General features: G+C 42.8%; 4 protein-coding genes across 7 annotated transcripts in view; 3 read left to right on the top strand and 1 right to left on the bottom strand.

The window, feature by feature from the left end:
• The window catches only part of DCX (doublecortin), a 119,569-nt gene extending 110,271 nt beyond the window's left edge, over nucleotides 1-9,298 (bottom strand). For all 4 annotated transcript variants that reach the window (XM_069867898.1, XM_069867899.1, XM_069867900.1 and 1 more), the window contains exon 1: nucleotides 9,241-9,298. The gene's annotated coding sequence lies outside the window, so the exon portion shown is untranslated. The remainder of the gene's footprint in view (nucleotides 1-9,240) is intronic.
• Nucleotides 1-24,992, top strand: part of ATRX (ATRX chromatin remodeler) — a 478,294-nt gene that overhangs the window by 1,628 nt on the left and 451,674 nt on the right. The window lies entirely within an intron of this gene.
• Nucleotides 9,399-9,995, top strand: SERTM2 (serine rich and transmembrane domain containing 2). Its single transcript, XM_069867934.1, has one exon. The coding sequence runs from the start codon at nucleotides 9,407-9,409 to the stop codon at nucleotides 9,683-9,685; it is 279 nt and encodes a 92-aa protein (XP_069724035.1). The 5' UTR covers nucleotides 9,399-9,406; the 3' UTR covers nucleotides 9,686-9,995.
• Nucleotides 24,791-24,992, top strand: part of ALG13 (ALG13 UDP-N-acetylglucosaminyltransferase subunit) — a 33,602-nt gene continuing 33,400 nt past the window's right edge. The window contains exon 1 of the mRNA XM_069868031.1: nucleotides 24,791-24,958. Within this exon, the coding sequence (XP_069724132.1) occupies nucleotides 24,878-24,958 (81 nt within the window). The 5' untranslated portion in view covers nucleotides 24,791-24,877. The remainder of the gene's footprint in view (nucleotides 24,959-24,992) is intronic.

Here is a 24,992-nt window from a genome sequence, read left to right as displayed (position 1 = left end):
TTCTTTGCATACAGACAGACCCAGCTCTGGTTGGGCTCAGATGGGCTTCGTGGTGATAGCATCTCCAGTGGCTTGAGAGTGACTCACCTGCTTGCCCGTGGACCAATATTAATTGACACTGAAGGATATGCTGTCCACAGCCAGAGCATGGAGCCAGGCAGTGGGGTAACAAGGTAGGAATAAAAAAAATAACAAGTACATTTTCAGGCTCCACCAAGGATGCTCCATTTCAGAAAAAAAAAACAAGCAGAGCACTAAAGCACAAAAGTTGCATTTCACATGTATACACACTTTGGGTGTTGGTTTTGATATGGAGGTCCAGGCCAAGTCTCCTCTAGCACCACTAGGGGAGAAGAAAATTCCACGAGAGACACATGCTGCACTGTCCACATGGATTATTTGTCCATCACGCAGAGAAACAACCTATGCTCCTGGAAGCCAGTCTGCTAACTTGTTGCACTTTAGCAAGTCCCACTTGTTAGTATTCATTGTACGTTGTCATCAGTCACGTTAAGATCATCTGGTAAGCAGTGCAGATGGGCTGTAAAGCAAGTTTGGTTGCGAGCGTTAAAAACAAGCACCCATTTTAAGTGGCTGAAGCAGTGGCTCACTGTCATACAACCTCTCAAACTGTATCTTAGCAACTGGCCAGCCAAAACCAGATGATCGGCACATTTGAAAACGTCTCCAGACTTACCTGAAGCTCTTGGATCTACCAATTGTGCTGAACCTCCTAAAAATAGGCACTGCTACAAGAACTGTCCTGCTTCAGAGGAAATAATCATATTCCAGACCATACGCTGGCAAACACAGGATCTGTTTTAGGTTCTATCCCTGACTCATCACACAATGAACTTTTGATAAGGCCCACAGGGACCTGTGTGGGACCCTGACGGAGGGTGGCTGACACATACTTCTGGTTTGGATCCAGGTGGAACCTGCGGTTTAGATACTCCTTGTTCCTACGGTTGTTTGTACGACCTAGAGCCCTGGAATTCTCTTCCATGAGTGAAGTTCTCATCATTTTGGGGATGTGCAATGCGTTCTTCACAAGTTCACTCACAAAAATGAAGCTTAGAACTGTTTCAGACAGCATTCTGTGCAGGACAATGCAAGCTTTCATTGACAACAGTAAATCAAATTAGATATGTTCCTAAAAATCAGCAATAACATCAAATTAGGCTGAATGTCTTCAGTTATCTGTGGGAGAATAAATTTCTATAAATAAACTGAAGCATTACAATATTTTTGATGAAGAAAGTTTAAAACAAAGTCAAATTGTCAAAACAGCCCAAAGCCTTTCTAAGCAACAAAACTCTTTCAGCCCAAACACATGAGCGGTTTTAGACACTGTGCTGGACAAAAGAAGATTGTGTGGGAAGGCACAGAGGGAAAGGCGCTCAGCTCTGCTGGAGCAGTGGGCACATGCCCACATGTATTTGTGTAGCACTTAGTACTGACAGATTGTTTAAGGGGGCAAGGTACTGATCATTTTTCCCTTTTCATGAAAAAGAAATGAGACAGAGAGAAGTCAATAGATTTTCTTGGAGCCCTTGGAGGCCTAAGCAAGAAACAAGCTCCAGGCAACTTTCTTCGCTTTCCAGGTTGCTGTCCCACGGACTATGGTATTTCTCCCTTAAAGTCGGTGGCACCTAGACCTACTTCACACAAACCTGAATGAACAATAAATACTTGGAAGTCCAACATTTATTGGAGACTTTTGGTTCAAAACCTACTGAAACATGATTTTTGATGTGTTCCACAAGCCTTTTTGTGGTGTAGATCCTCTGCCACTCAGTGAGGTGGCTTTAAAGACAAAACAAATTAAACCAAAACCACATCTACAACAGATTCCACTCTGCAAATACTCACAGTACTGTCACTTGCTTCAGTATCTCTTCCATAGGGACTTACCCTCTTCTTCGTAGCACTTGCACAGTTCCAAGTGGCGATGAAGAAACATCCTGATCTTTGGAACCTGCCACCTCAGGCAGTTCCAGTTAACTAACTCTAATCATGGCAGCAAGGCGTCTCTAGAACCTCTGTGGACAGCCAGGGCAGGGGTGGGGAAGGCAGGAAAGGAAAAGGACAGGTCTTTTCCAAGTAACTTATCTAATATCTCCTGGGTATCTCAGGAGCTGGACCTTGTGGCCTCTAAGGCTAGAGAGGGACCGGGCACCTCTTCAAGGAAGTGTCCCATGGGTAGCTACGCCACACAGCCAGGAAGCCTGTAACAGCCATAAAAGCTCTTCAAAATCAGATGCTTGGCAGTCCTCTTCGACACTGACTGTACCACACTGAGGGACTGTGTAACTGCTAAGTGCCTTGAAAATGAAGAAGTGCTAAGTTTGATTATTACTGCCATACGTAATGAATACTACAAGTTCACAGCACTAAGCTGAAATCAGCCATCTGGTGCAGATTTCTAGCAGTGGTGTCAGGGGTGGGTGAAGTCCCCCTAAGGCCTCTAAAAGCCAGTGAAACTAGCACAACAGCTCAGTGAGCCAAGTTCTCACCCAGGCAGGGATCAACCACATAGGTGAAGGAGAAACAATATTTTAACAGAAGGAAAAGCAAGGGTGGTAATGGAGAAATGGTGAGTTTCTAAACCTCTAAACAGCAGGTGGAAAATATGTCCAAACACAGAATACACTTTGGATGTAACAGCTCCGAATGAAACGTCTGTTCTAATTTAGCACACTTTCTGCGCTTTATACTGAGAACTCAGCCATTGCTTTTGTTTTCTCCATCATCTTTAACACGTGCACAGGCACCTGCCAAGCTGTAGCTCTTTCCCAAGTTCAGTATACAGCACTGAGATTAGCAAAAGAGACTTCTGCTTGGCCCTGGCCCTCCCACACGTGAACAGCCCCAAATGATGGAAGGTCTTTACAACTGAGGGCTTGAATAAACCATTCTGTGATGGGTCTGCCATGAAAGGGACATGGGGGAGAGGAGAGCACAGCTATTCCTCCAACTCATTGCACCTGCACTGAATGTAATTTTTGAAACCCCAAATTATGCATTTACTGTGTTCACAGGAGTCATGATTTGGATAACAGAAGTATTCCTGTAGAAACATACAGATTATGCTCACTAACAATCACTCAAAGATCTCATATGCTCTTTGTTAAATCCAAATTTCACTAATTGGTGTGGGACCACTATGAGAAAAATGTGTAAAATGACCTAATACAGAGCTTGAGACATAGGTCAAATAATGCAAAGAAAAGAATCCAACAAGGTCCCTGTTTTTTTGCCCCCAAACCCTTAAGGGCTGCTTGAAAAATTACTTTCACCGTGTTCATAACCCTATGTGTTTCCAAGGGAATTTTTACACCTTCATTTTATGTAGCACAAATTTGTCATTGATCAGCCCAAAAATTTACATAGAGGGAAAGCTTTACATACTTCCAACAATTCAGGAATTGAGCAATCAGTCAGTCAAGCATTCATCAGCCTCAGCTGGTATAAATTGTGTAATTATCTAAAATTAATCTGTCTTTATTATACCCGGCTACAAAGGAAACAAGAAATCTAAGCACATCCTTTCCAGCAAACAGCAGCTTGGTCCGACAAAAGGGAGAGATAATTCACTGCAAAATCAACAAAGGGAGAAAGAGCTGAGCAGAGAAGCTGGATGCATGGATAGGAAGAGAGACTCTTTCATTTCAGACTGCTCATTAGCATTATATAGAAAGAGTCACAGGATTTCAATACGTCTGTCTCTTCTGGGTCTCAGAACTCAACCAGCAATGTAGTTCCTGGTTAAACAGAGCTCTCACTTGTTTCTTAAATAAGAGGACAAGTACCCAAGATTTGGAGGTGCTGTCAGGTAGTTTGTTGGTAAAGCAGCAATTGTCCAGATTCCAGGGGAAAATACACATAGCCTTCATTGTGGTTTACCATCGTACTTTCATTCTCATGCACCTAGCACGGAATCACAGCATAGACTGCAATACTAGGCACTGCACATGATATTCTAACAAAGCAAATGTGAAATAAAATCAGCAGAGCTGCCTTATAAGTCTTGGTTTTCAGAGGGCTCATCCCACCACAGAAGTGTGGAGAAATTGTGTTGTTTTTTTTCCAGGGACTATGTTTTATTTATCTAAATAGTGCTGCATTGCAATAATACTCTGTGCTTGTGAGCTCCAGAGACTGAAGCCCTTGGAGAGATGGATTTATTAATAGAGCCCTCCACCCCAGGAGGACAAAAGAGTCATGCAGCTCTGGGTTTCATTACCCTCTGGCCCCTCTGTTCAGGCTGTGGCCACTGGGGACCAGAGAGGGAGAGCTATTCTGAGGAGACAGTTTTAAGATTAAATATCTCTATTTTGTCACTCAGAAAGCTGCAGAGAGAATGAGCGCATCTTTCCTGATCCCCTGTGTGGGACCCACTTTTCAGAGGGGAACTTTACTCCCTATGCCCAAACAGAGGCCATGAAAGACAACCTGTAGGTACTGGAAATTACCACAAGCAGAGTGGCCAGCACGGGCTTGTGGGTCAGGTCGACCACTATGAGATGCCTCCAGTCAACCCATCTGCTGGGGCACAAAGTGCATCAACATGTGAAATATAGCAGCACACAGCTGTACACAGCTGGAGCTGTGGTCCACAGCTGGTGAAACCTTGGGGCTTGCTGCAGTGCATCCCAAACTGACATTTGTCCCCAACAGACCAAGCCACCCTGTGTAAAGCAAAGGAAATCTTGTTCCCCATCACTCTTCTGAAACATACACAAAACTAATATTATAGCAATCCATTGATACAGTTTACCCTAATTTGTGTTGTAACTGGAACACGATCACAAAATGTCCTTACTTTGCCAGCTGGGGGGAGACAGAGGGGGGCAGAGAAGTTAAGAAATCCACATCTAAAAGCGTGGTAATCAGAGATCAGGATGGTGTGGGTTCGCACCTCAGACTTGGCTCTTTCTGCCTTATTTCTGTGGTGCCTTGTAGGTAGATCTGTGCTTCACACACATTCACAAACTGATAAAAATGATTTTTTGCCCACGACACTGCAAAGTCAGGTTTATGCTTATTCCTGCGGTGTTTCAAACTACTCAGGGGAGAGAGGACCTGCAAACAAACGAGCCACATAGCCCTTCCCAAACCACCAAATAGAAAGCACGGGGACAGAAATACATTAAAATGCTGGGGGGGGATTGCCTTAAGGGTCTCAGCTGAAAAGTGACACCTGTCCATGGTTCCAGACAGGAATCCAGAAGGGAGCCCTCACCACGTAACCCTTCCCAAGAGGAAAAACAAACAAACAAACCAAAAAAACACCAAAAACCTTTGCATCTTCCAGAAAATTAGAGCCAGAATCCGATAACCTGTCTTCCTGGCTCATGCCTTGCGCCACAGTCAGCAGGCAGCTAAGTCTTGTTTACCACTTGCGAGCATGAAAGGGTTAAGACAAACCTTGCACAAACTTTGCTGTGAGCTGAGCTCACAGCCTCCCTCCCTCCCCTCCTTGCCTGCCGAGGCAGCAGCGTTGGAGCTCTACCGATCCTCTTCCCTCCGAGGGAGGGGACTGGCTGTTTCCATCCAAGCAGCGAAGCTCATGAAGAGAAGGCTGCCAGTTGACATCTGTCCTGTTGACATCTCAAGACCAGGATTAAGAGCCATCCCCATCAGCAAACCATGTGAATTCAAGAGCAGCGGAGAAGAAAGTGCACCTTGGCATGTCTGTTGCTGAAAAGACAATATCCTGATTCTAGCAATAAGACAGCAACTCTTGCCTGCACAAACCTCACCACCTGGGAGAAGATGTTCCTAGATAAATCATCAGCAAGCTCGTGGTCTGAACCAGCTCCTCCAGTGCCCAGTCCCAACACCCCTGCCTGCTCGGAAAGGTAACTATGCTTTATTCTGTTCTCTTCCCGTGCGTGACCACAGCTGAGATGCTCACATACTATCTTGCGCTTCAGCATGATAACAAAAAATACCATCTGCCACTGAAAGAAGGGACACCCCTACGCCCTTTTCCTCTCCCTCAGCTCCTCCAGGAGAAAACCAAGCCATGGACAAAATTGATACTTTAATGCTTTGTTTGCATTTCTTCAATGCTGATTTTTACTCTAGAGGTCACCTAGACAGAACACACCTGGTACTGTGTCCAAAACCAAGCCATTCAGCTCTTGCCAGCCAGTTCACTGCACTTTAACAGCCTTGGAGAAGCTACACAAGTAACTTGTATTTTGTCCCACTTACTTCTTTGTAGTAATTAGAGTATGGGGTGGGGAAAAAAGGAGAACTCAGAAAAGTTACTTGTGCTTTCAGAGATGCCTTGCTGGCAAGTGGCATTTAAACCAAATGTAGAAGTGAAAGGAAGCAGAAGCAGGCAAGGCAGAACATGTACTGCAATTGCAGCATCAGTTTGCATTGCCTGTCTGCACTGCTGCTTTACTTCTATTTTCTACCTCTATCCATGGACTGAAGGGCTTCTCAGGGTAACCAGTGAGGTTTTGCCTCCTGTAATCTGATTCATACAAAGTTTTAACCGTGACCTGCTTTATACACAGTTTTTTTCAGAACCTTTGTTTACCCCCTATTTTCACATGACCTTGGTCTGTACAGCCTTCAAGCATCTATTTCTTAAAGGGGAGGGAGCAATGCTGAATCTATTAATACCCAAAGAGACGTGCTCAATGAGATAATTGGTAGATTGAAAACTAAAAGTCTTTGGGGTTGCCTGGAGCTACTGAATTGTTTCTGGAAAAGATGTAGTTAATGTCATACTCTTTCCATACTCTGAATAGCTCCTGACAATTCTACAGTTGAGACTGAAAACAAACAAACAAACAAAGAAAAAGCTGTGCCATCTCCTCATTGCTAATATGTTTTACTATTAATCTGCTCCTTTTATGAACAAATACCCAGCTGAGAATTGTTAATTCAACATCTTGGCTTGTAGTTAATTATTGAACTTCAGACTAGTGTCCTTGGCATTCTGCAGTCTAATTTGATGAAGTATGGAAAGCCATTAGGCTCTCTGCTCCTTAAGGAGAGAAACTAGCTCTGGCTTCTCCTCTCAGTAGGACAGCATATGAGATGGGCAAAGACATTGCTCTGTACTTTTAACTCTGTCAGATTCCAGACTGATAGCATTTCATTATCAATAGAGAAATCAAATTTTAAGGACAGAGGTTTCATATGGCCAGTAACCTTCATACCCGTATCTTCCACCTGCTATGTAGCATAAGTATATTCTTCATGGGGGAATAATTTCCATTTATAAGTTTGAAGTGTGAAAATCACAGAGTTATTGCCCTATAATTGAGAACATAAGTGCCTGGCTGCAACACAGCCTTCCCTTTCATGTCCCATGCTTCTGCATCAGCACCAAACTTGCTGCCAGAATAACTGGTTCCAAAGGGGCTGGAGTAGCCCCTGGAAAAATACTGGGCAGAACTTTTCTACCATGTTTGCCCACACGCTTCTTCATGAAGCACATCACAGAATCCACTATCCACATAGGGACTGCGTAAGTCAAATTCCCCGGGTAATTTTTTCAATCCCCAATTTGGCCCAGCAGAGACAGCCTGTTACTAAACAGGAGCTGCCTCAATATTCCATAAACTGGATCATCGTTATCCCTGAAGTGTTTATATCAAAGAAGGTTTTGCAGGGGCTGGGAGGTAAAGTATAAATCTCCAGTGTCCCTCCAAAACCTCAGCACATTAGACGTTTTCCCCATCATGTAAGCCAAAGTGTGTCTGTCTTGCTTGTAATGAAAACCTGAATATCAGCTCCTTGATGGCTCAGGCCTCCAGATTTCAACCACCTCTCACTGAAGAACAAGAAGATATCGTTCTCATTGGTGCATGGGGAGAACATAACCAAACATTGCCAATAAACCAACTACATTTCTCAACCCAAAGGCCTGCAAAACTCAAAATGTTTTTCAGCAATATGTCTGCTAGGTGAAATCTTTATCTAAAAGCATCAGAACTTTCATCATTCTGACCTAGTGTTTCATTTCATTTTGATAGGAATGGTTGGACTCGATGATCCGGTGGGTCTCTTCCAACCTGGTTATTCTATGATTCTATGATTTAATGGTTGGACTCGATGATCCAAGAGGTCTTTTCCAACCTAGTGATTCTATGATTTTATGATTTTAATCTGACAGCCATAAGATATTAACATACTAATTTTACTCTGTTTACATCTCCTGTAGGTGTATATGTAGCGAACATTATAAATGCCTGTCTCACTTTGTTTCAATGCTATCATTTTTGCCTCAGCTAAAAAAATAAAATTCTGGTCTTATCAAAGTGGTACATGATGCTTTTGGATGCAGCATTTACAGTGAAATTTTGGCACTTGCATTTTCTGTTTCCAGCTAGAAGAAAAATGCCAAAACGTTAAGATCCCCCTCATTTCTAGTAAGTTCTGCTCCCAGGTGGTGAGGGAAGTCTCAAAACCTGTGGCAGACTTGCCCTAGTGGGACAGGTTGGGCTCTGGACGCCTGCCACATGTGCCCTGCCTCAGAAACAGTGGGTCCTGGTAAACAATACATGACACACACATAGTGGAAGACACTGGTTGGATTTGTATCTTCCCTACATCTGTGAAATCTAATTCCACAGACCGTGGGGCCTTCTCTTACCCATAAGTAAGTAGTGAGTGTTGCCAGAGGAGACCTTAACAATTAGATTTGCATGGTCCTTCTCTAAATAGTGCTTTGCCTGATCTCTAGGTGTCTCACAGGAGCGTGACAAGGGTTTTCTTATCTATTTGTTCTAGAGGTACTACATATAGGCTAGGCTATTTTGGTACCTGGTTTCATTTCTCTCTCTCATTTTTTCCTTTTAGAAAGCTGACTTTTAGACTGTTCCTAATGAGAAACTCAAAACTCCAAATCCTTTAAGCAGGTATCAATAGCCCAAATCAGAGCAGTCTCGCCAAGCAGAAAACAACCTTCGACAGCTCATACAAGGATAAACTACCTGCTGCGGGAAACGCTGGCAAGAAGCCAACTCAGTTTGTCTGGAAAACAACACTTGCAAAGACCAAAGTGGTGCAAACCTTTGCAGCTCAGTTTGAGAAAAGGACCAGAGCTTTTCACCTGCCAAAGGAGGCAACCTACCGCAAGAAAGACCAAAGCATTTTCAGGACAAAATAAAAGTCAAGTGGCAGCATTAAACACAAGTCTAGTGCTTGTATCATTATAATAGCAACTTGCAAAATTATTTGTAAAGGCCTGTCTCATGCAGTCTTCTTAACTGTATGAACCAGAGGTCTTGAGACAAAGAGGATGGGGCGTTTCTTGCTGAAGCCACTGTACTATCTGTCCTAAGTTTCCTCTCCTGACCTCCTTTGTGAATCTGGTGAGGGAAGACAGGAAACTTGAAAGTAAATAGGGAAAATGGACCAAAGCTGACAGAGAGCAATGACTGAGATTTATTTCAAATTCCGTGGAAACCTGACTGGCCGCGTCCACTTTCCAACTTTGGCTACAGAAGTAGATACAACAGCAGATAAATATTCTGGCCTCTACGTATATGTGGGATTGTTCCTAACACTTCTGGCTATCCTTCTCATATTGCTTTTCTCCGTGCTCTTGCGCCTGAAGCATGTTATTTCCCCACTCACCACATCTCCAGAGAGCACTGAGAACATCCAGCAGTTCACAGATGTGGAAATGCACAGCAGGATTCCCACCACTTAAGGAACCCAAAGCAAAGAGGGCTGTGTTCTTGTGAAACATGTTTTATTCAGCCAAACAGTGGTAGAAAGACTCTCTGCCTGCCTATTGAGCACTGTTACTTTTGCACAACCATCAACAGCAGCACAGAGCATCTGGAGAGTGTCCTGCAGCTCAGACTGACTGCCTGGGACCCACTGGCTGTTGACACTACAGGCAACACATGTGCCTCAATGAAATTTATGTTACAGAAACCTATTGTTGTCAGGAAAGACTCATATACCTCTGAAAGCCCTTGCAGAAAATGGTAAAAGCCACAACAATGGCAGCCAAAAACTCAGTGTCGCATACCAGAATGTGTCCTGGAGCTTGTATTTGCTGACCTATCTCTGCCCTTAAATTCCTTGCTCATGAGAAGAGTCAAATCAAAAAGGTTAAGTGGCATAAGTGAGATCCCACGGGGCACATCCATAAATTATCGGTGGTCTGGAAATTCTCAGTCATTTCACATTCAATAAGGAAAACCTTAAACTGTTTTTTTCACACCTGAATGGCAGATTTACATAACAGAGTTTCAGAAGTATATAAAAGTTTCATCACCTGCTAGAACTATTGTTTTCTGAATTAAAACCCACACAGCGGGTAGCTGCATTCCAGATGCCAGAAAGACACAGAACTTCAGAAAGTGGAAAGAAAATAAAGATAAAATTTAACAAAGGTTTAAAATAAAAAGAAACCACCAGCAGGAAATAAGCAACAGAAGAGGAAAAAAAACATTAAAGGACACTCTACCTCTCTTCCTTTGTTCTGACATTAACTGAGCTGAATACAAACAAGTTCATGCCTTTCAGCCTTCCCAATATCACTCAGTAATTAAAATGTGGTGTAAAGTTTTTGAGTCAAATGGACATTTTTCTCCTAAGAGACTCCAATTCATAAAAACACTTCCTTTCATAACCTTGTTTTTTCTTTCTCAAAAGACAGACCAGTTCTTCCAAAGTTTTTTCATTTGTTTTCCTCCAAAGAAAGCTGAAGAAGGCCAGGGCCTGGCACAGCAATAATGAGTAGTGTGAATAACTTTGGACATAGACTAGTAGGAAGTATGCAGATAGAAAGTAAACTCACTGAGCACTGGAAGATACGACTGCGTTCAAATATCCTGGTGGATCTTTTGGAACAGTGAGAGAAAAAAATGTTCACTTAAATTTATGAAACAACAATCTGACCGAGTCCTCTTACCTATGAATGATGTACAGAGGTAGGCTTTGCTTCTGTGGATGGGAAAGGTGGAATCAAATACCACAAATCACTTCTAGGAGTGCCTCTTACAGAGAAACTTTGAGTGAGGTTGTTTCAGCTACCTCTGAAGGGCACAAATTTTACCCAGCTTATCTTCTTAATTACAGTCTAATTCTGCCTTAGCCATAAAATCCCCTGGTGCTCTCCACATTTAGACTTATTTGCCAATTCTTCTCTCTCCAAGAGCTTGGAAATTGTACACTCCCCATGCAAAACCAGTGCTAAAATTATAGATGACACTGACTCCATGGGCTTGTGATGGTAACAAGAAATTTTCTCAAATGCTTTGTGTACAACAGGTCCTTTATTTACTTTTAAAGGTCTTCATATACGTGAGCTGTTTGGACAAGGAATATTGCTTTTGCAGGTGATTGTGTGTCAGGGAGAGCAGAGTGACAAGTAACACCAACGTGGATACAGTTGTTCCACAGGCAAGACTAGCGTTGTCCTCACTGATGTATTTAGTATGAAACTATTTAGAGACTGCTTCTTTATATTGACTAGCACCTTTTATACTACACTAACCTCAACATAAGCAGGTTTAATCTGTGAAATATCACAGTGAGTCTGTAAGGGAATACAGCAAACAATACACTCTCAGCAATATCTCCCTGTACCATTCTTGGCTGTGCTTACCTGGAAAAGAAGGCAGGAGGTGGGTTGCCCTCAAGCTTTCTATCTTGGGCTCAACACACATATCACCAGGCAGGATGGTGGCTTCACAACCCATCTAAAGATTTGCTCCTCAGAGAGTGCTACTTTCAATACTGCACAAGAGCCAAAATCCTGTATGATGATTTGGAAATTAATCCAGCTAAGGCAGATGGCTACTGAGTCAATTACATTTAAATTTAACATAAATCTATGCAGATCAAGCTGGCTTGGTATGTGTCATTCATTCAGCCATCACGAGGCAGGCTTGTCCAGGCTCAACATCTGTCTTGCCCTGTACGCTTCTCAGTTTTCCTGATATGCCATTAAAAGCTACAGCTTACTTAGACCATAAATATTCTAACATACTAAATCATCAACTAAAACTCTTTAGCCTTCCAGCACAGCTATCTGTAGAAAAGCCTTATTTCCAAGAAGCTGAAGGACAGATTACAATATTGACATAAAACACCAAGTCCTCTAATGGAAAATGACAGTATCAGATCTGAGCTGGGACCCAGACTATGATTGCTCTGATCTCAGCTGAAAAGCCCACCAGAAGTAGGCGTCAAGACTGTATTTCTTTTCTTCTCACTAAAGGACATTAGTTCAGAAGAGTCTCATAACCTTTTAATACTTATTCAGTAAATATACTGTAAATAAAAGAGCAATCACTTTACATGTCATTACAGTACATCACATTACATTACATTGTATCTTTGGGCAGACTGCGTATTTCTATATAATATTGCTAAGGAAGACAGCCCTATCTTCTGCCACAAAAAATAATGACACATTTTCCTTTGGAAGGCTTCATTTCACACTAGGTATATGTCCTACTTGATACATACATCTACAGTCCCAGAGGCACTTAGAGTGCCTCATTCCTCTGTACAATGCAAGCAAATTTTAAAGCCCTTCCCATTGAAAAATAAGAGAATGTCTTCCCCCTGCCTTTTCATTCTCATTTCTAACATCCAAGTCACGATTTCTCTGAGAAAAGAAACTCTTGGAATGCATTGACCTGTGTTTGCTGAGTTGACTTTAATGGACTTGCCATTGTTTGGCTATAAGGAGTGGTAATCAGAACTTCTGCATGGATTTGCTACACTTGGAAAACTGCATGTGTCACATCCATACCCTTCCCTTCCAATAGTCTATTTCCTTCCCACTTGTCCATCTGCTACAGAAAACTGGGGGGTTCTAAAAAAATAAAAAGACATACTGCTGTCAATGGCGAGTCATTGACCGCCCTGTACTTTTCCCAGGTGTGGAGCTGAGAGATCAGCTCATATGCAGAAATAGGCTCGAGGGGTGCTACTCATGTTAAATTAATTGTTGGCCTCAGAGGGCATCCATGTAAGAAGACCCCCTATCAGTCTCTGTAAATATTACTTGAACCAGGACAGTTTTCTCCCATCTTAGACATTGGAAACAAGTATGACTATTTAGTAAATCCATCACCTCCTCCATTCCCTACTTGTGGGCAAAGACAGCCACCTGTTGTTCTGAAGGAGCAGCAAAATGACTATGCATTGCTATTCCTCATGAGTGGGACTGGGAGGTCAGAATAAGCCTACAGTCATCAGAAAACCACCATCACTTCCAGATCTCCCAGAATATTTCATTTAGTAGATGTCAGGACTGGAGTACGGTGTAACTCCCCAAACCACGTATGTTCTACGAGACTTATGCTTAGGTAACCTCATCCACATGATTTCTATCCACATCCATGATTGTCCTGCATTAAACCTTAAGTATCGAGGAGAAAAAGAGTTGATACATTGAATATGTTCATTCTCTGTGTCAGAATACATAAGTGTATATTTTTCATGTCCTCACAGGGCTGCAGAGAAGAATATAATTTTGCAAACACCGTAACTCAACTGCATGATCAACCTTGAGCTCCCTGGAGAACCTTTCTTGATTTTACTTGAAAAAAGAAATAAAAAAATGTTTGAAACCCAATCATATGAGCAGTCGCACATCCACTTAATTGTCAGCATTAATTAAATCTTACTTGTATGCCTTGTCATCACTAGGAAAAGAAATACGTGTCCGGCATACGCAGGCACAGAAGTATCCATGACACAAAGAACAGTAATCCGTACAACAGGTATGCAAGGCAAAAGGAGGTCTGTTGTGTAAATGTAATCTGTGTAAATGTGTGACCATAGCTTTCTCCTGCTGTATGTTTTACTCATGATCCAGCTCTGAATCCAAGAACAAGCAGAAAAGCCACACAGTAAATCACAGCAATGAATCACAGCAGACTGCTAGGGATGTTCATATAAAAGAAAGAAAAATCTGCCAACCGGTTGCACATTAGACAAAAAGGTAAAGAGAAGCAGGACCTATAGGAGGACCAGATCAGAGTTTCCTCGGTGCATGTTTAGTTTTGAACTTCAAAACAGGCAGATACTTGCCACAAGCAGTAAATATCCCCTGGGAGAGAGGAAATGCAGCAGAAACCAATTCAATTAATATAGCTCAAAACTCAACATCCTAACAAGAACTGATTTATAAAGTTTTGGCTTCTATAATAACACATAACAGCTCACCATAAATTCAACAGTTTCGAGAAAAGGCTAAGTAGGAATTCAGGCTACTGGATGACAAACTTTAACGTACTTCCTTTCTAACAGGCTGGTCAAAGAGGTCAGTGAAGTAGGGGACTAATCTTGCATGGGATACAGTAATGCTCAGAAGGGATTAGCAACTTTATCAGCAGGAGATACTATACAGCATATCAGCTTCATACCAAGCTAAAAGTCACAATAGCTCACAATAGCAAAATGGCATTAAATTATTTTGTTGTTGTTTCTAAAGAACTTGGATTAAGAGAAAGGCATTGTCTATGTGCTAGAAATGTCAAGTGCAATGACAATGTCAGTAACCTATTTGATAATGAGAAGCTCATGCTATACCAGCATCACTCAGAGCTATTACCTTTTCAAAGATATCAGATAGTTCTGTAATTCTTGGTCTCAGAGGCAAAGACATTGGCAGAATCAATTGCTCTCTTCCTGGCAGAACTATCTTTTTGGATTTTGACACTTGACGTTATTCACCACAATTAACTGCACAAACTTTCATACGTCTCTACTGCAGGGATAAAATAGACTCAGATCAGATGGTGTGATTGCAGATGCTATTCATTTCTTATTTCTTACGTTAGAGCAATGTGACCTCTCTCACAGCAGGCAATAGACAGACAAACTGGCAACAGCCAAACCAAGTGATAGAGTTGACGCTGCACTGCCAGCCAAAGACTTTGGAATGCAGACAGACTATCGAACTACTTTTTTGTAAGCATAACCTGCTTACAAATGTAATTTAAAGGTAAAAGGAGGAGAAATCAATCCACTTTCCCTGAACTGTTATCACATAGTTATTGAGGCAGGAAAACCTGTGAGTTGCTAGGTTTTGTGAGCTTTCTGGAGATTTTGTCTCTGTGAGCAAGTAATTTCTCTCAGTTGTTTCCTTCAAGGAAAGCCTAACATGGCAAACAAACATCTCCATGGCCAGGAAGCAGTGAGAGCTGTTATCTGTCTCTTGGATGATTAGATCCAACTATACCAGGTTTTCACTTCCCCAGGTATTATCTTTCAGCTTCAATCATCATTTGGCTCTGGTTTGGTTTTTTGTTTTTGTTTTGTTTTGGGTTTTTTTGTTGTTTGGTTTTGTTTTTTTTTTTAAGTAAACCAGTCTATAAATAATTGCAACTTGCAGTCCTCCTCTGGGGAAGGCTGTTTGTTCTTGTGAGCAAGTCTGAAAGATCTTTCATTCAGTGTTATAAAGCATATGAGACCATTCCATTGAATGAAAAGAAGAGTTTGGACTCAATTTTACCAGACAGCTAGAAAAGGTATGCTTTATGCAATTTCACTGTCTCCTTATTTAATACTGCAAGTTTAAAACTCGTAATAGAATATCAGGCAAAATAACACCTAGTGATAGGTGTACATGTGGTTATCTCATCCCTGAGTGACCGTAGACTACTCATAGTCATTCTCATCTGCAACTACACTCTGTCATGCTGAGGAAACCTCACAACACTTCTTTCTGTTGAGATTTTTTACCATTCAGCAGTCTTTAATGACCCTCAGTAGAAGTTTGCAGCTGAATGAACTACCTCAGGTTTGTGGAAATCTAATCAAATCAATGTTGGAACTTGGTCTAAAGAATAGGACAGGGAGTGTGGAAATCAGAGGTCCTTCCTTTTTGATCACAGGCAACTCTATAATGACATAACAGCCTGGGGACAAACTACAATACACAAAGCTACTGAGCCTGAATAGTCTGGGTACCTACACTGATTAGGTAACTCTCAGAACTTCTTAAAGGTATAGAATAACCTGGTTTCAGCTATTATCTTCCCTAGCCTCTCTAGTCCAACATCATTCCTTCAATGTGTGCCAATAAACCTGTGAACTCCCAGTCGACAGCAAATGCTTTTAGGCGTAGATCAGTCATTATATTTAGTACAAGCCCAGATGAAGGATGAGAACAGCTTATACAAACTACTTCACGTTCCCTTTTTGTCTCCCAGGGCAGTCATTCATCTTTTTCTGGGTTTTTTTCTGCAGTAAGTGGCTGGCACAGCCTCTCCCTGGCTCTCTTTATCTACTGAGAAATGTATTCTAATTAGAGTTCTTTAAGATTTTTAGCATTTCTAGAGGGAATTAGTTCTTTACAGAAGAAGGGTTTTCTCCATTGTGGGATTTATACCATAATTAGACAAAATGATGGGCTAAATCCCAGTGGAAAAAAATGCTCTGTAATTGGTGTTCATTTTTGTTACATAAACCCATGGAGATCACACCAATTCCTCCTATTGCAGCCATTTCTGAAGCACAGTGTTTAATTTAAAACTGATGTATCATTATTACGCAGTACCCACAAGTCTCCTCAAGACTCCATCTAAGAAGTCTGATGAGAACTTCCTTCCTCCAAGGAAATAAAATGCCCCTGAGAAAATTTAAGATCAGTGGCATTTGCAATACCCTATCTCAGAAAGCAACAGGTTACGTCGCGCTTTGTTCCTTGTTCAGGTATCCGCACACCCAAGTCACGAAAGAAACATGTAGCACAGCACAATTCATATCTGTATATCAAAGTAAGATGCACAAAGAATTCCTCCCAGCCTACACAGCACACAGGCCAAGAAAATAGCTGATTACAGTCATATTACGAAGATACCAACCAATAAAGACAGGTATTATTGAGTACAAGCAATACGTGGCCAGACTTTGTGGAAAACCAACAAAAATACTTAAATGGGTTTATTTCACCTACCAAATAATTAATGAGGATAGGTGTTATTAAGAATTAGCCAAAGTTTTGTAATTAGCTTTTAAGTTAAAAATACCAGCCTCACAAATTTTTGCTATTACCTTGCTGATTTCAGAAATCCAGGATGCTCAAAATTAAGCCAAGCAGTTCAATTCTTACATTCACCTCCACTTTTTATGGAGAAACAAAGCAGTACCCTGTGTATATGCAATTCTTCTAGCTAATAAGCACCTTGGGGTAGGTTGTTCATAAATAGAAAACAGTAAGGGACCTGCAATAGATCCCAACAGTACCTTGTGTAATACCAGTCTCAGAATCAACGAGGATTCCACGTGAATCCTCACCAAGTCATTGTCGCGTTAAATGAAAAATAGAATTACAGGTTTGGAGAAACCAAAGGGAATAATTTTTCCCACCATGACAGAAATCTAAAGCCCTGGAGAGAAAAGGGACACTGTCTGCTTCAGAAGACCTTCCTTTTGATCTCAGACATGAATAATTTCTTCAATATCAAAGTTCATTACATTTAGAAAAATTAACTTATTTTACTAGTTATGCCAGAAATACCATCGTTTCAGTTGTGGGCACTGCCAGGCAATTATACCCCTTTGATAAGGAACAAAAAAGGAACATTATTTGCTTTGTGGCAAAGGTATTGGATCAAGTTCAAGACTGTCCAACAGCAGCCTAATACTGTTCTATATAATGGTTGCCCAGTCCAGTTTCTGATAGCCAACTGCCCACACCTCCACTGAAAACTTAGAGCCATTACCAAAAGGACTAGAAATGGACCATGCTGTGAAGCACGAAGAATTGTCTCAGCCTTCGCAGTTCCACCTCTCAAGCAAAGGAAAGGAAAGCTGACCTAACTCTCAACATGCTGAGAGAGTTGGGGTTGTTGAGCCTGAAGAAGAGAAGGCTCCAAGGAGACCTTAGAGCGACCTTCCAGCACCTGAAGGGGCTACAAGAAAGCTGGGGAGGGACTGTTCACAAAGGCTTGTGGTGATAGGACAAGGGGCAATGGGGATAAAACAGAGAGGGGCAGATTTATACTGGACATAAGAAGGAATTTCTTCACTATGAGGGTGTTGATGACCTGGCCCAGGTTGCCCAGGGAAGCTGTGGCTGCCCCATCCCTGGAGGGGTTCAAGGCCAAGTTGGATGGGCCTTGGGCAGCCTGGTCCAGCAGGAGGTGTCCCTGCCCATGGCAAGGGGGGTGGAACTGTATGGTCTTTAATGTCCCTTCCAACCTAAACTATTCTATGATTCTACAATCTGGCAAGTATGCTTTGCCTCATTTGGGATTGATTAAAGCCTACCCTCAGCTGTCAGCCCAATTTGTGAGACACTTCATCAGACAAATCCAGACCAAAGCCCTTCATTTGGACTGATTTAACCACGTATCTCCATTTCAACATGGCACAGTGACAAGAACAGTGTTTTGCAGTGTGCCGCTGACAGGAAACATTGGAACACAAAGCCAGCCTTATGTAAGTGAACAGTCACAATTAGCATCAGAACATCTTAGTTTCATCAAGGAAAAGGAAAGGCAATGCTACTGTCCATGGAAGTACAGGTGGCCACGCATAAGTATGCTACAGGCTGAAGCAAACAGAACTGTCGTGAGTTCAGTAAAGTTTTCTCTAAGGACAAGGTAATGTAAAACAGTCTTGTCTTGACATTAGCGCACACAGCAGTAATGACTCTCCCAAATGTAGCACTGAGCTCTGTTTTTGATCTAAGTCAGCTAAATTACACCTGGGGCAAATCTGGTCCAATATTTCAGAGCAAGTTCAAGCCAGCTGAACATTATCCTGGAATTATGATGAAATAAATCATGAGATAAGATTTACCATTATATGTCACAGAATCACAGAATGTCAATATCTAAATAAGAGTATATGCTTGTAAAACGCACAGGCACATGCAGTCGAAAGAGTTTTCCCTTTACAAACACAACTATATATCTCTCGTGTATATCTCTGAGTACATCCTTAGGACATTAAAAGATAAAACCCACTATTTATCTTCACATCCTTGTGAAATTCATTTCATAATATTAACCTTCTGGTTTGCCTCTGCATAAAATATTCTAGCATTTCTGGTAGTAAAAGGAAGGCCATAAACAGGAAAAGTGTGCAAAGATGTTTCTTGTATTGATTCCTCTCATTACAATTCATTGTTATATAAATATGCAACAAAAAAAAAACCAAACCAAAAAACAGTGACCCAGACAGAACTGTTAAAGAATCTCCAAGCTGAGCTCAGTGGGTTTGGCAAGTACTTAGTGGCTACTTATATTCATAATGTCCAATGAAAGTATACTGCCTGTAAATAATAAGCTGACTGTTATCTTACTAGCAAAGACAAAAAGAAGAGATAAATTATTCCGCTATTGGAAAACAACAGGCAAATGGACAGAGGTGAAATTTAGCCTGAGTTCATAGGTCACCTCCTTACCTATTTTTATGCTGCATGGCAAAGAAATGTATGCATGTACTTGTATAGTTGGGACCAGCTAGCAAATGGGAAGAACTCTGCTCACTTGGAGCTTCTCCCTAAAGATATAAAACTTTTGGTTTACTTGAGCACAATATTCTAATTTCCTTCAAAAATGCACATCAAAAAGAATTATTGAGACATGAAGTCTGTCTCAGGGCTTGTAAAAATGCATGCAAGGCCACCTCAGGATCTGATTACACGTGCACAAGCACAGGCTGCCTTTAGAGGACAAAGCTCAGTTGATTTCAGGGGGTCAGATTTGCCTGGATGAAAATGAATTTTTAATACATTTGGCTGTCAGAGGGATTTTGCAGGAGTATGTAATGGCAGGGCACTCACACGGTGCATTTCTGTGGAGGTGTGTGCAGGTGGTCAGGAGGTAGGAATAGTGGCATGTTTTCCACACACAGCAAGGAACAGGGCCAGGCTGCCACAGACAAAGTTTCCCTGGGGAACTGGAGGGACAAGTTGCCAGGAGACATCACCATATTGAGCCTTCACAGACAGGGTAACACTCCTCATGACAGACCTCAGCTTAGCTCCTACATCTGCACAATGGCCTGATTTGCAACCATTCTTCAAGTTATTTCCTCTATAATCTTCCACACGTATTGCAAATTACCAGCTTTGAGAAATTTTATTGGATATGAAGCCCATTTTCTGGCTCTTCAATGCAAGCTTCTTGCCCTTGACAGAAACCTGGCAGCGGCATCAAGGATCAGTGAGGATCCAGTTCCACAGCTGGTACAAATCAGCTGAGCTACGCTCCTTGTTACAAGGTCTGGAACACAGTATGTGCTATGTCCCAGAGTTGAGGTGTCCTCCTGCCTGGGCAGGGCAAAGACCAGCAGCACCTCACCTTCATAAATCAGTAAGCTCTGAGCTTCCAGAAGTCAGATCTCAAAGAACCACACCATTGTTTAAATACAAAGCAAAACAGGAGTAATAAAAAGATACATTGTTACATGTATATAACAAGTATCCTGTATGTGTTAGTCTTCAGGACCTTAAGATTCAGTGAGTTGTTTTCTCTGTCTCCTCTTCAGAAGCATAAGGCCTTAAAAACCACAATTACCTCATTTCAGAACCTGGGGCTTCAAGGCACGTCATCAAATTTTGTGAAATTCAGAAAAATCCATGAGAGCTGAGAGAGAGCTAAGCCAGAGACTCCCCTTCCACTTCAAGCGTGAAATACTTAGTCAGGGGATCTAGTTCCTACCTGCTGACCTAGTGCCCGTCTCCTGCCAGTCAGCCCCGAGGAAGAGGTGATCTAACACTCCTTCACTGTCTCCAGTCAGTCTGAGCCTTTGCAGGCTATCTGATAATCCCCACTGCCAAACAACAACTCCACAAAGCATCAACTCAAAGGATGTAGAAATGGTTTGATGAAATATTTCAAAGAATGCTATTTAAATCTGCCTGACAAATGTTCCTCTGTTTTTTCCTCAGACCAAGCACCTCTGAATCACAGCGATACGAAGGAATCATTCCCCATAATATTCTCCACCTAATCCTCATTCCCTCCAGTAACAAATATTATCCCTCATAGGTACAGCACTACATCTAAAGGAGAAAGGAAAGAAAGTGAACATTATTTTCAGTTCAAATTTATATAAAGACAACTAGAAATAGAAGTAAGACAACTTTACTCATTTTGCACATTCATAAACATATAAAAAATACTGAAATATAATAGAAATGTAGTGTGGAGAAGTCTAATTGCTGTCTTCTACCTCTTGTCATTACGCCGTAAGCCACAAGGAGAATCAATCTGTACACAAAATACAAGGTAAAGGAAAGGCAGGGCTGCATTTTTAACTAACGAGTCATTGGGGTGGTTTTTTTCATTCAAAGAAAATCAGGCTTTGTAGGCTTACAGGTTTACTTGCCTTTCTGTTGGTGTATATTTTTAAACAACTCATTATTTGACACATTCTCTACAGCCCATGCATTTCAGGGGTTATCAGACTTTTATTGCAACAGATGTGAGTAGGTCTTCAGACTTCAAGAGCAAACTGAGGGCAGCACGTGTTTTCCAGAAACCAAGATGTGAACAGACTAGTTTATTTTCATGCACCTTCCTACTCATGAATAATATAATCATGGAGTTTGCAGGGCAAACTGTGGCAAATTGAGCTGAATACAAAGCGACAGTGCTCAAAACCGAACCATCCTGAAACACTTCAAATAAAGGTTAAAGAGAAGGGAGGAGGCATACATCATTTCTCACTTAACAAAAAACAGCTTGCATTCATGCCATCTTCACTTTCTTGCCCGGATGTTGTCATGGAAAGCAAATATCAGAATATAAATTATGCCATATAAAGCACAGATGGAAGCAAGCTCTCACAAGAACCTATCTTCCATTTTAGCCCTTTCCTACCCTCTTTCTGGCATCTTGGACTACGTTATGTCAGATAGAGCCCATATTTCTTGAACTTTCCTGATAATTCACACACAGCTTGGAGAGAAACAATTGGCACTACAAAGAGAGACTCTCCAAATCACACAGGGAGAGGTTCACACAGGGTATGCCCCAAAGGCAATAGGCCCTCAACCACCTGAGCCACACGGTTCGGAAAATGCGATCGCAGCTACTAATCGCAATGAAAGGACAGACACAGGTGCAATTCCCTAGTGTTTAAGCCAATCTAAATCCAAGGTGCCACAATACTGTCTCCTTCCTTGCGCTACTAGTGGTGCTCGTGCAACTCAAGGAGCTGATCTAACTGCAAACAAATCATGTTCCTGTCAGATCAGTTCTCTGAACTGCAGAGGATACTGACTTTCAGTGACACAATGAAAATACCAAGCCGGAATCACACAGATATACCCCAAATCACAGAAATTCCAGTGATTTCTGAACTCTCTTCATTCTAGAAAACAAATGAGCAAAATGGGGTCCTGTAGAAGGGAAATTCAACACTTGTACAATAAAAAGCAAAGCAATCAAATACCTGATGCACCATGATCCTGAACATACAGTATTCTAGGAACACCTGTTTTAACCTCTTTTTCAAACTTACCATGACAGTGAGTTTATTTTTCAGTTTTGGCAGAGTAAAAGCATGCACGTCGTGAGCTATAGCACTTTAGATACAAATGAGCAGTAATTTCCCAAACTACTGTAATTAACCTAACAGAACACAGGAAAACACTCCAACATATTTAAATTCTATCCTCCTTGTTAAAAAAATTGTCAGGACCTTGCCTGCACTAATAGGTCTTAACTGCCTGACCAGCCTCAGCTAAGGTTTCCAGCCACTCCCTCTGACCAGGCTTCAGCTAAGCTCAGGCTTTAATTAGAATCATATAATGGAATCATAGAATGGTTTGGGTTGGAAGGGACCTCAAAGCCCATCCAGTTCCAACCCCCTGCCATGGGCAGGGACACCTCCCACTGGATCAGGGGCTCCAAGCCCCATCCAACCTGGTCTTGAACACCTCCAGGGATGGGGCAGCCACCACTGCTCTGGGCAACCTGGGACAGAGCCTCCTCACCCTCACATGAAAACATTTCTCCCCAAGATCTCAACTAAATCTGACCACTTTCAGCTTAAAACCATTCCTCCTCATCCTATCCCTGCACTCCCTGATCCAGAGCCCCTCCCCAGCTTTCCTGGAGCCCCTTTCAGGACTGGAAGCTGCTCTAAGGTCTCCCTAGAGCCTTCTCTTCTCCAGGCCAAACAACCCCAACTCTTTCCACCTGTCCTTGGAGGGGAGGTGCTCCAGCATCAGATCATCTTTGTAGCCCTGTTCTGGATCTGCTCAAGCAGGTCCATGGCAGAGATGAGTTGTAGGTGTCCTACTTCTGCTCCTGAATTGCTGTTTGGGTTTCCTGGACTGACCTTAGAGACAGTTTGTTACCTTGTCTTTGCCTGATGGTCACTGGACTGCTGGACCCGTTGCTGCCACTATTCTGCTTTTCTCTGCTGTGGTCCGGCTGTGCCCCACCGGTGAGGTCCTTGCCTGGCTTTTGTTGTGGTCACCCTCAGCTCCTGGTTTCCTTGTCCCGAGGAAAGCAGCAAGACCTGGGTGAGGCTTCTCAGAGCCACCAAGACCCTGCACATTCAGGCCTTCAATATTGTTTTGTTTTACAGAGTGTTTCCCAAGACAAAGTATCCTCCCCCATCCATGTGTGCTGCCAGCACCGTTTCCCTTAATCAAAACATAAATGAAGTTCAGTGTGGCTCGTTATGCTAAATGAAAGCAGCAGCAGGTAATGAGCAGGGGGTAATGGCAATCAGTGGTACCCTCAAGACAGCTGCATCTTCTCTGCATCTTTCTTGGAACACTCAGTAGCTCATACAGATGTGACCTCATCTATTAAAATCAATTCAAGGAATAAATAGATTTGGATGTCTAACTTGAGAAGGTTCTGCCTTCTGGGGGGTTCTTCTTCAGGGGTCTTGAGATGAAGGCCATAGATCTTCCTCACAGCTGAACTTTTCAACTCTCCTTCTTGTGCTTGCTCTTAAACTCCTTGGGCACCTCTTCAAGGTTGCATCTGGTCCTAGCTAGTTCTTCTTTCTCTTATCATTGTGCTAGTCCTTGTTATCTGGCTTAACTAGATCCTGTCACATTCTTTCCCATTGTTTCTAACTGCAGCCTTGTTATAATTCCTTATTTAAGAATAAGCATCCAGCCACAGGCTAGCTAAAAGCTATTATTCAAGCTAATGCTACGTTTTAGTTCTAAAATCACAAAAACTATGCATGACATTCAAATATATAATAGGTTAGAAACCTATAAAAAAATCATTTTTTCCTTCGTTACATGGTGTTAGGCCTGCAGTTAAGAAAGAAAGCAGCTGGGGGTGGTTCGTAGCCCTCAGCAGACAGGGCTGAGCTGACAGATTGCATTTTTCGGACACTAAAATGCTACCCTTCCCAGCCCTCCCCCCTATCCCGGGTTTTCATCACAAAAGGGGATGTACCTGGAATAATAAGTTTACTGGAAACTTCCCCCGTGCAATGGATTTTACGTGGTTTAGCAGGTTTTTTTCAGGGAGGCCCCTCATCCCCACACTCTCCCCAGCTCTCAGCTTAGGGCTTTGCTCAAAGGAGCGAGGGGGCGGGGCCTCTGTGAGGGAGCGTGGCCTCGATGCGAGGGGGCGTGACCTCAAGACGAAGGGGCGGGGCCTAACGACAAAGGGGGCGTGGCCTCAATGCGAAGGGGCGTGGTCTCTATGGGGTTGGGCCTCTGTGATGGGGCGGGGCCTCGAGGCGAAGGGGCGGGGCCTATGTGGGGGCGGGGCCTCGGGGAGGGTCTCGGCGCGAGAGACGGCGCCTCAACGGGAGGGAAGGGGCGGTGTCTCGAGGGGCGTGGTCTGTCAAGGGGGGCGTGGTCTGCGGAGGGGGCGGTGCCGGCCCGGCCCGGCCGCCATTGTGAGCCGCCCGGCGGCGGGCGGTGCGCAGCGCCCCCTGGCGGCTCCTCTCTCCCCGCATCCCCTTCCCCCTCAGATCCGCCATGAAGTCCGTGTTCGTCACCGTGGGCACCACCAGCTTCGACGACCTCGTCGCCACCGTCTGCTCCCCGGCGGCGAGGCAGGTGAGGAGGAGGAGGAGGCGGCGGCAGAGCGAGC

This window comes from Phaenicophaeus curvirostris, chromosome 13 (assembly GCF_032191515.1).
Source record: "Phaenicophaeus curvirostris isolate KB17595 chromosome 13, BPBGC_Pcur_1.0, whole genome shotgun sequence".
In the NCBI taxonomy this organism is placed as follows: Eukaryota; Metazoa; Chordata; class Aves; order Cuculiformes; family Cuculidae; genus Phaenicophaeus; species Phaenicophaeus curvirostris.
Note: the sequence above shows the minus strand (reverse complement) of the source record. Positions and strands in the feature narration are given on the sequence as shown.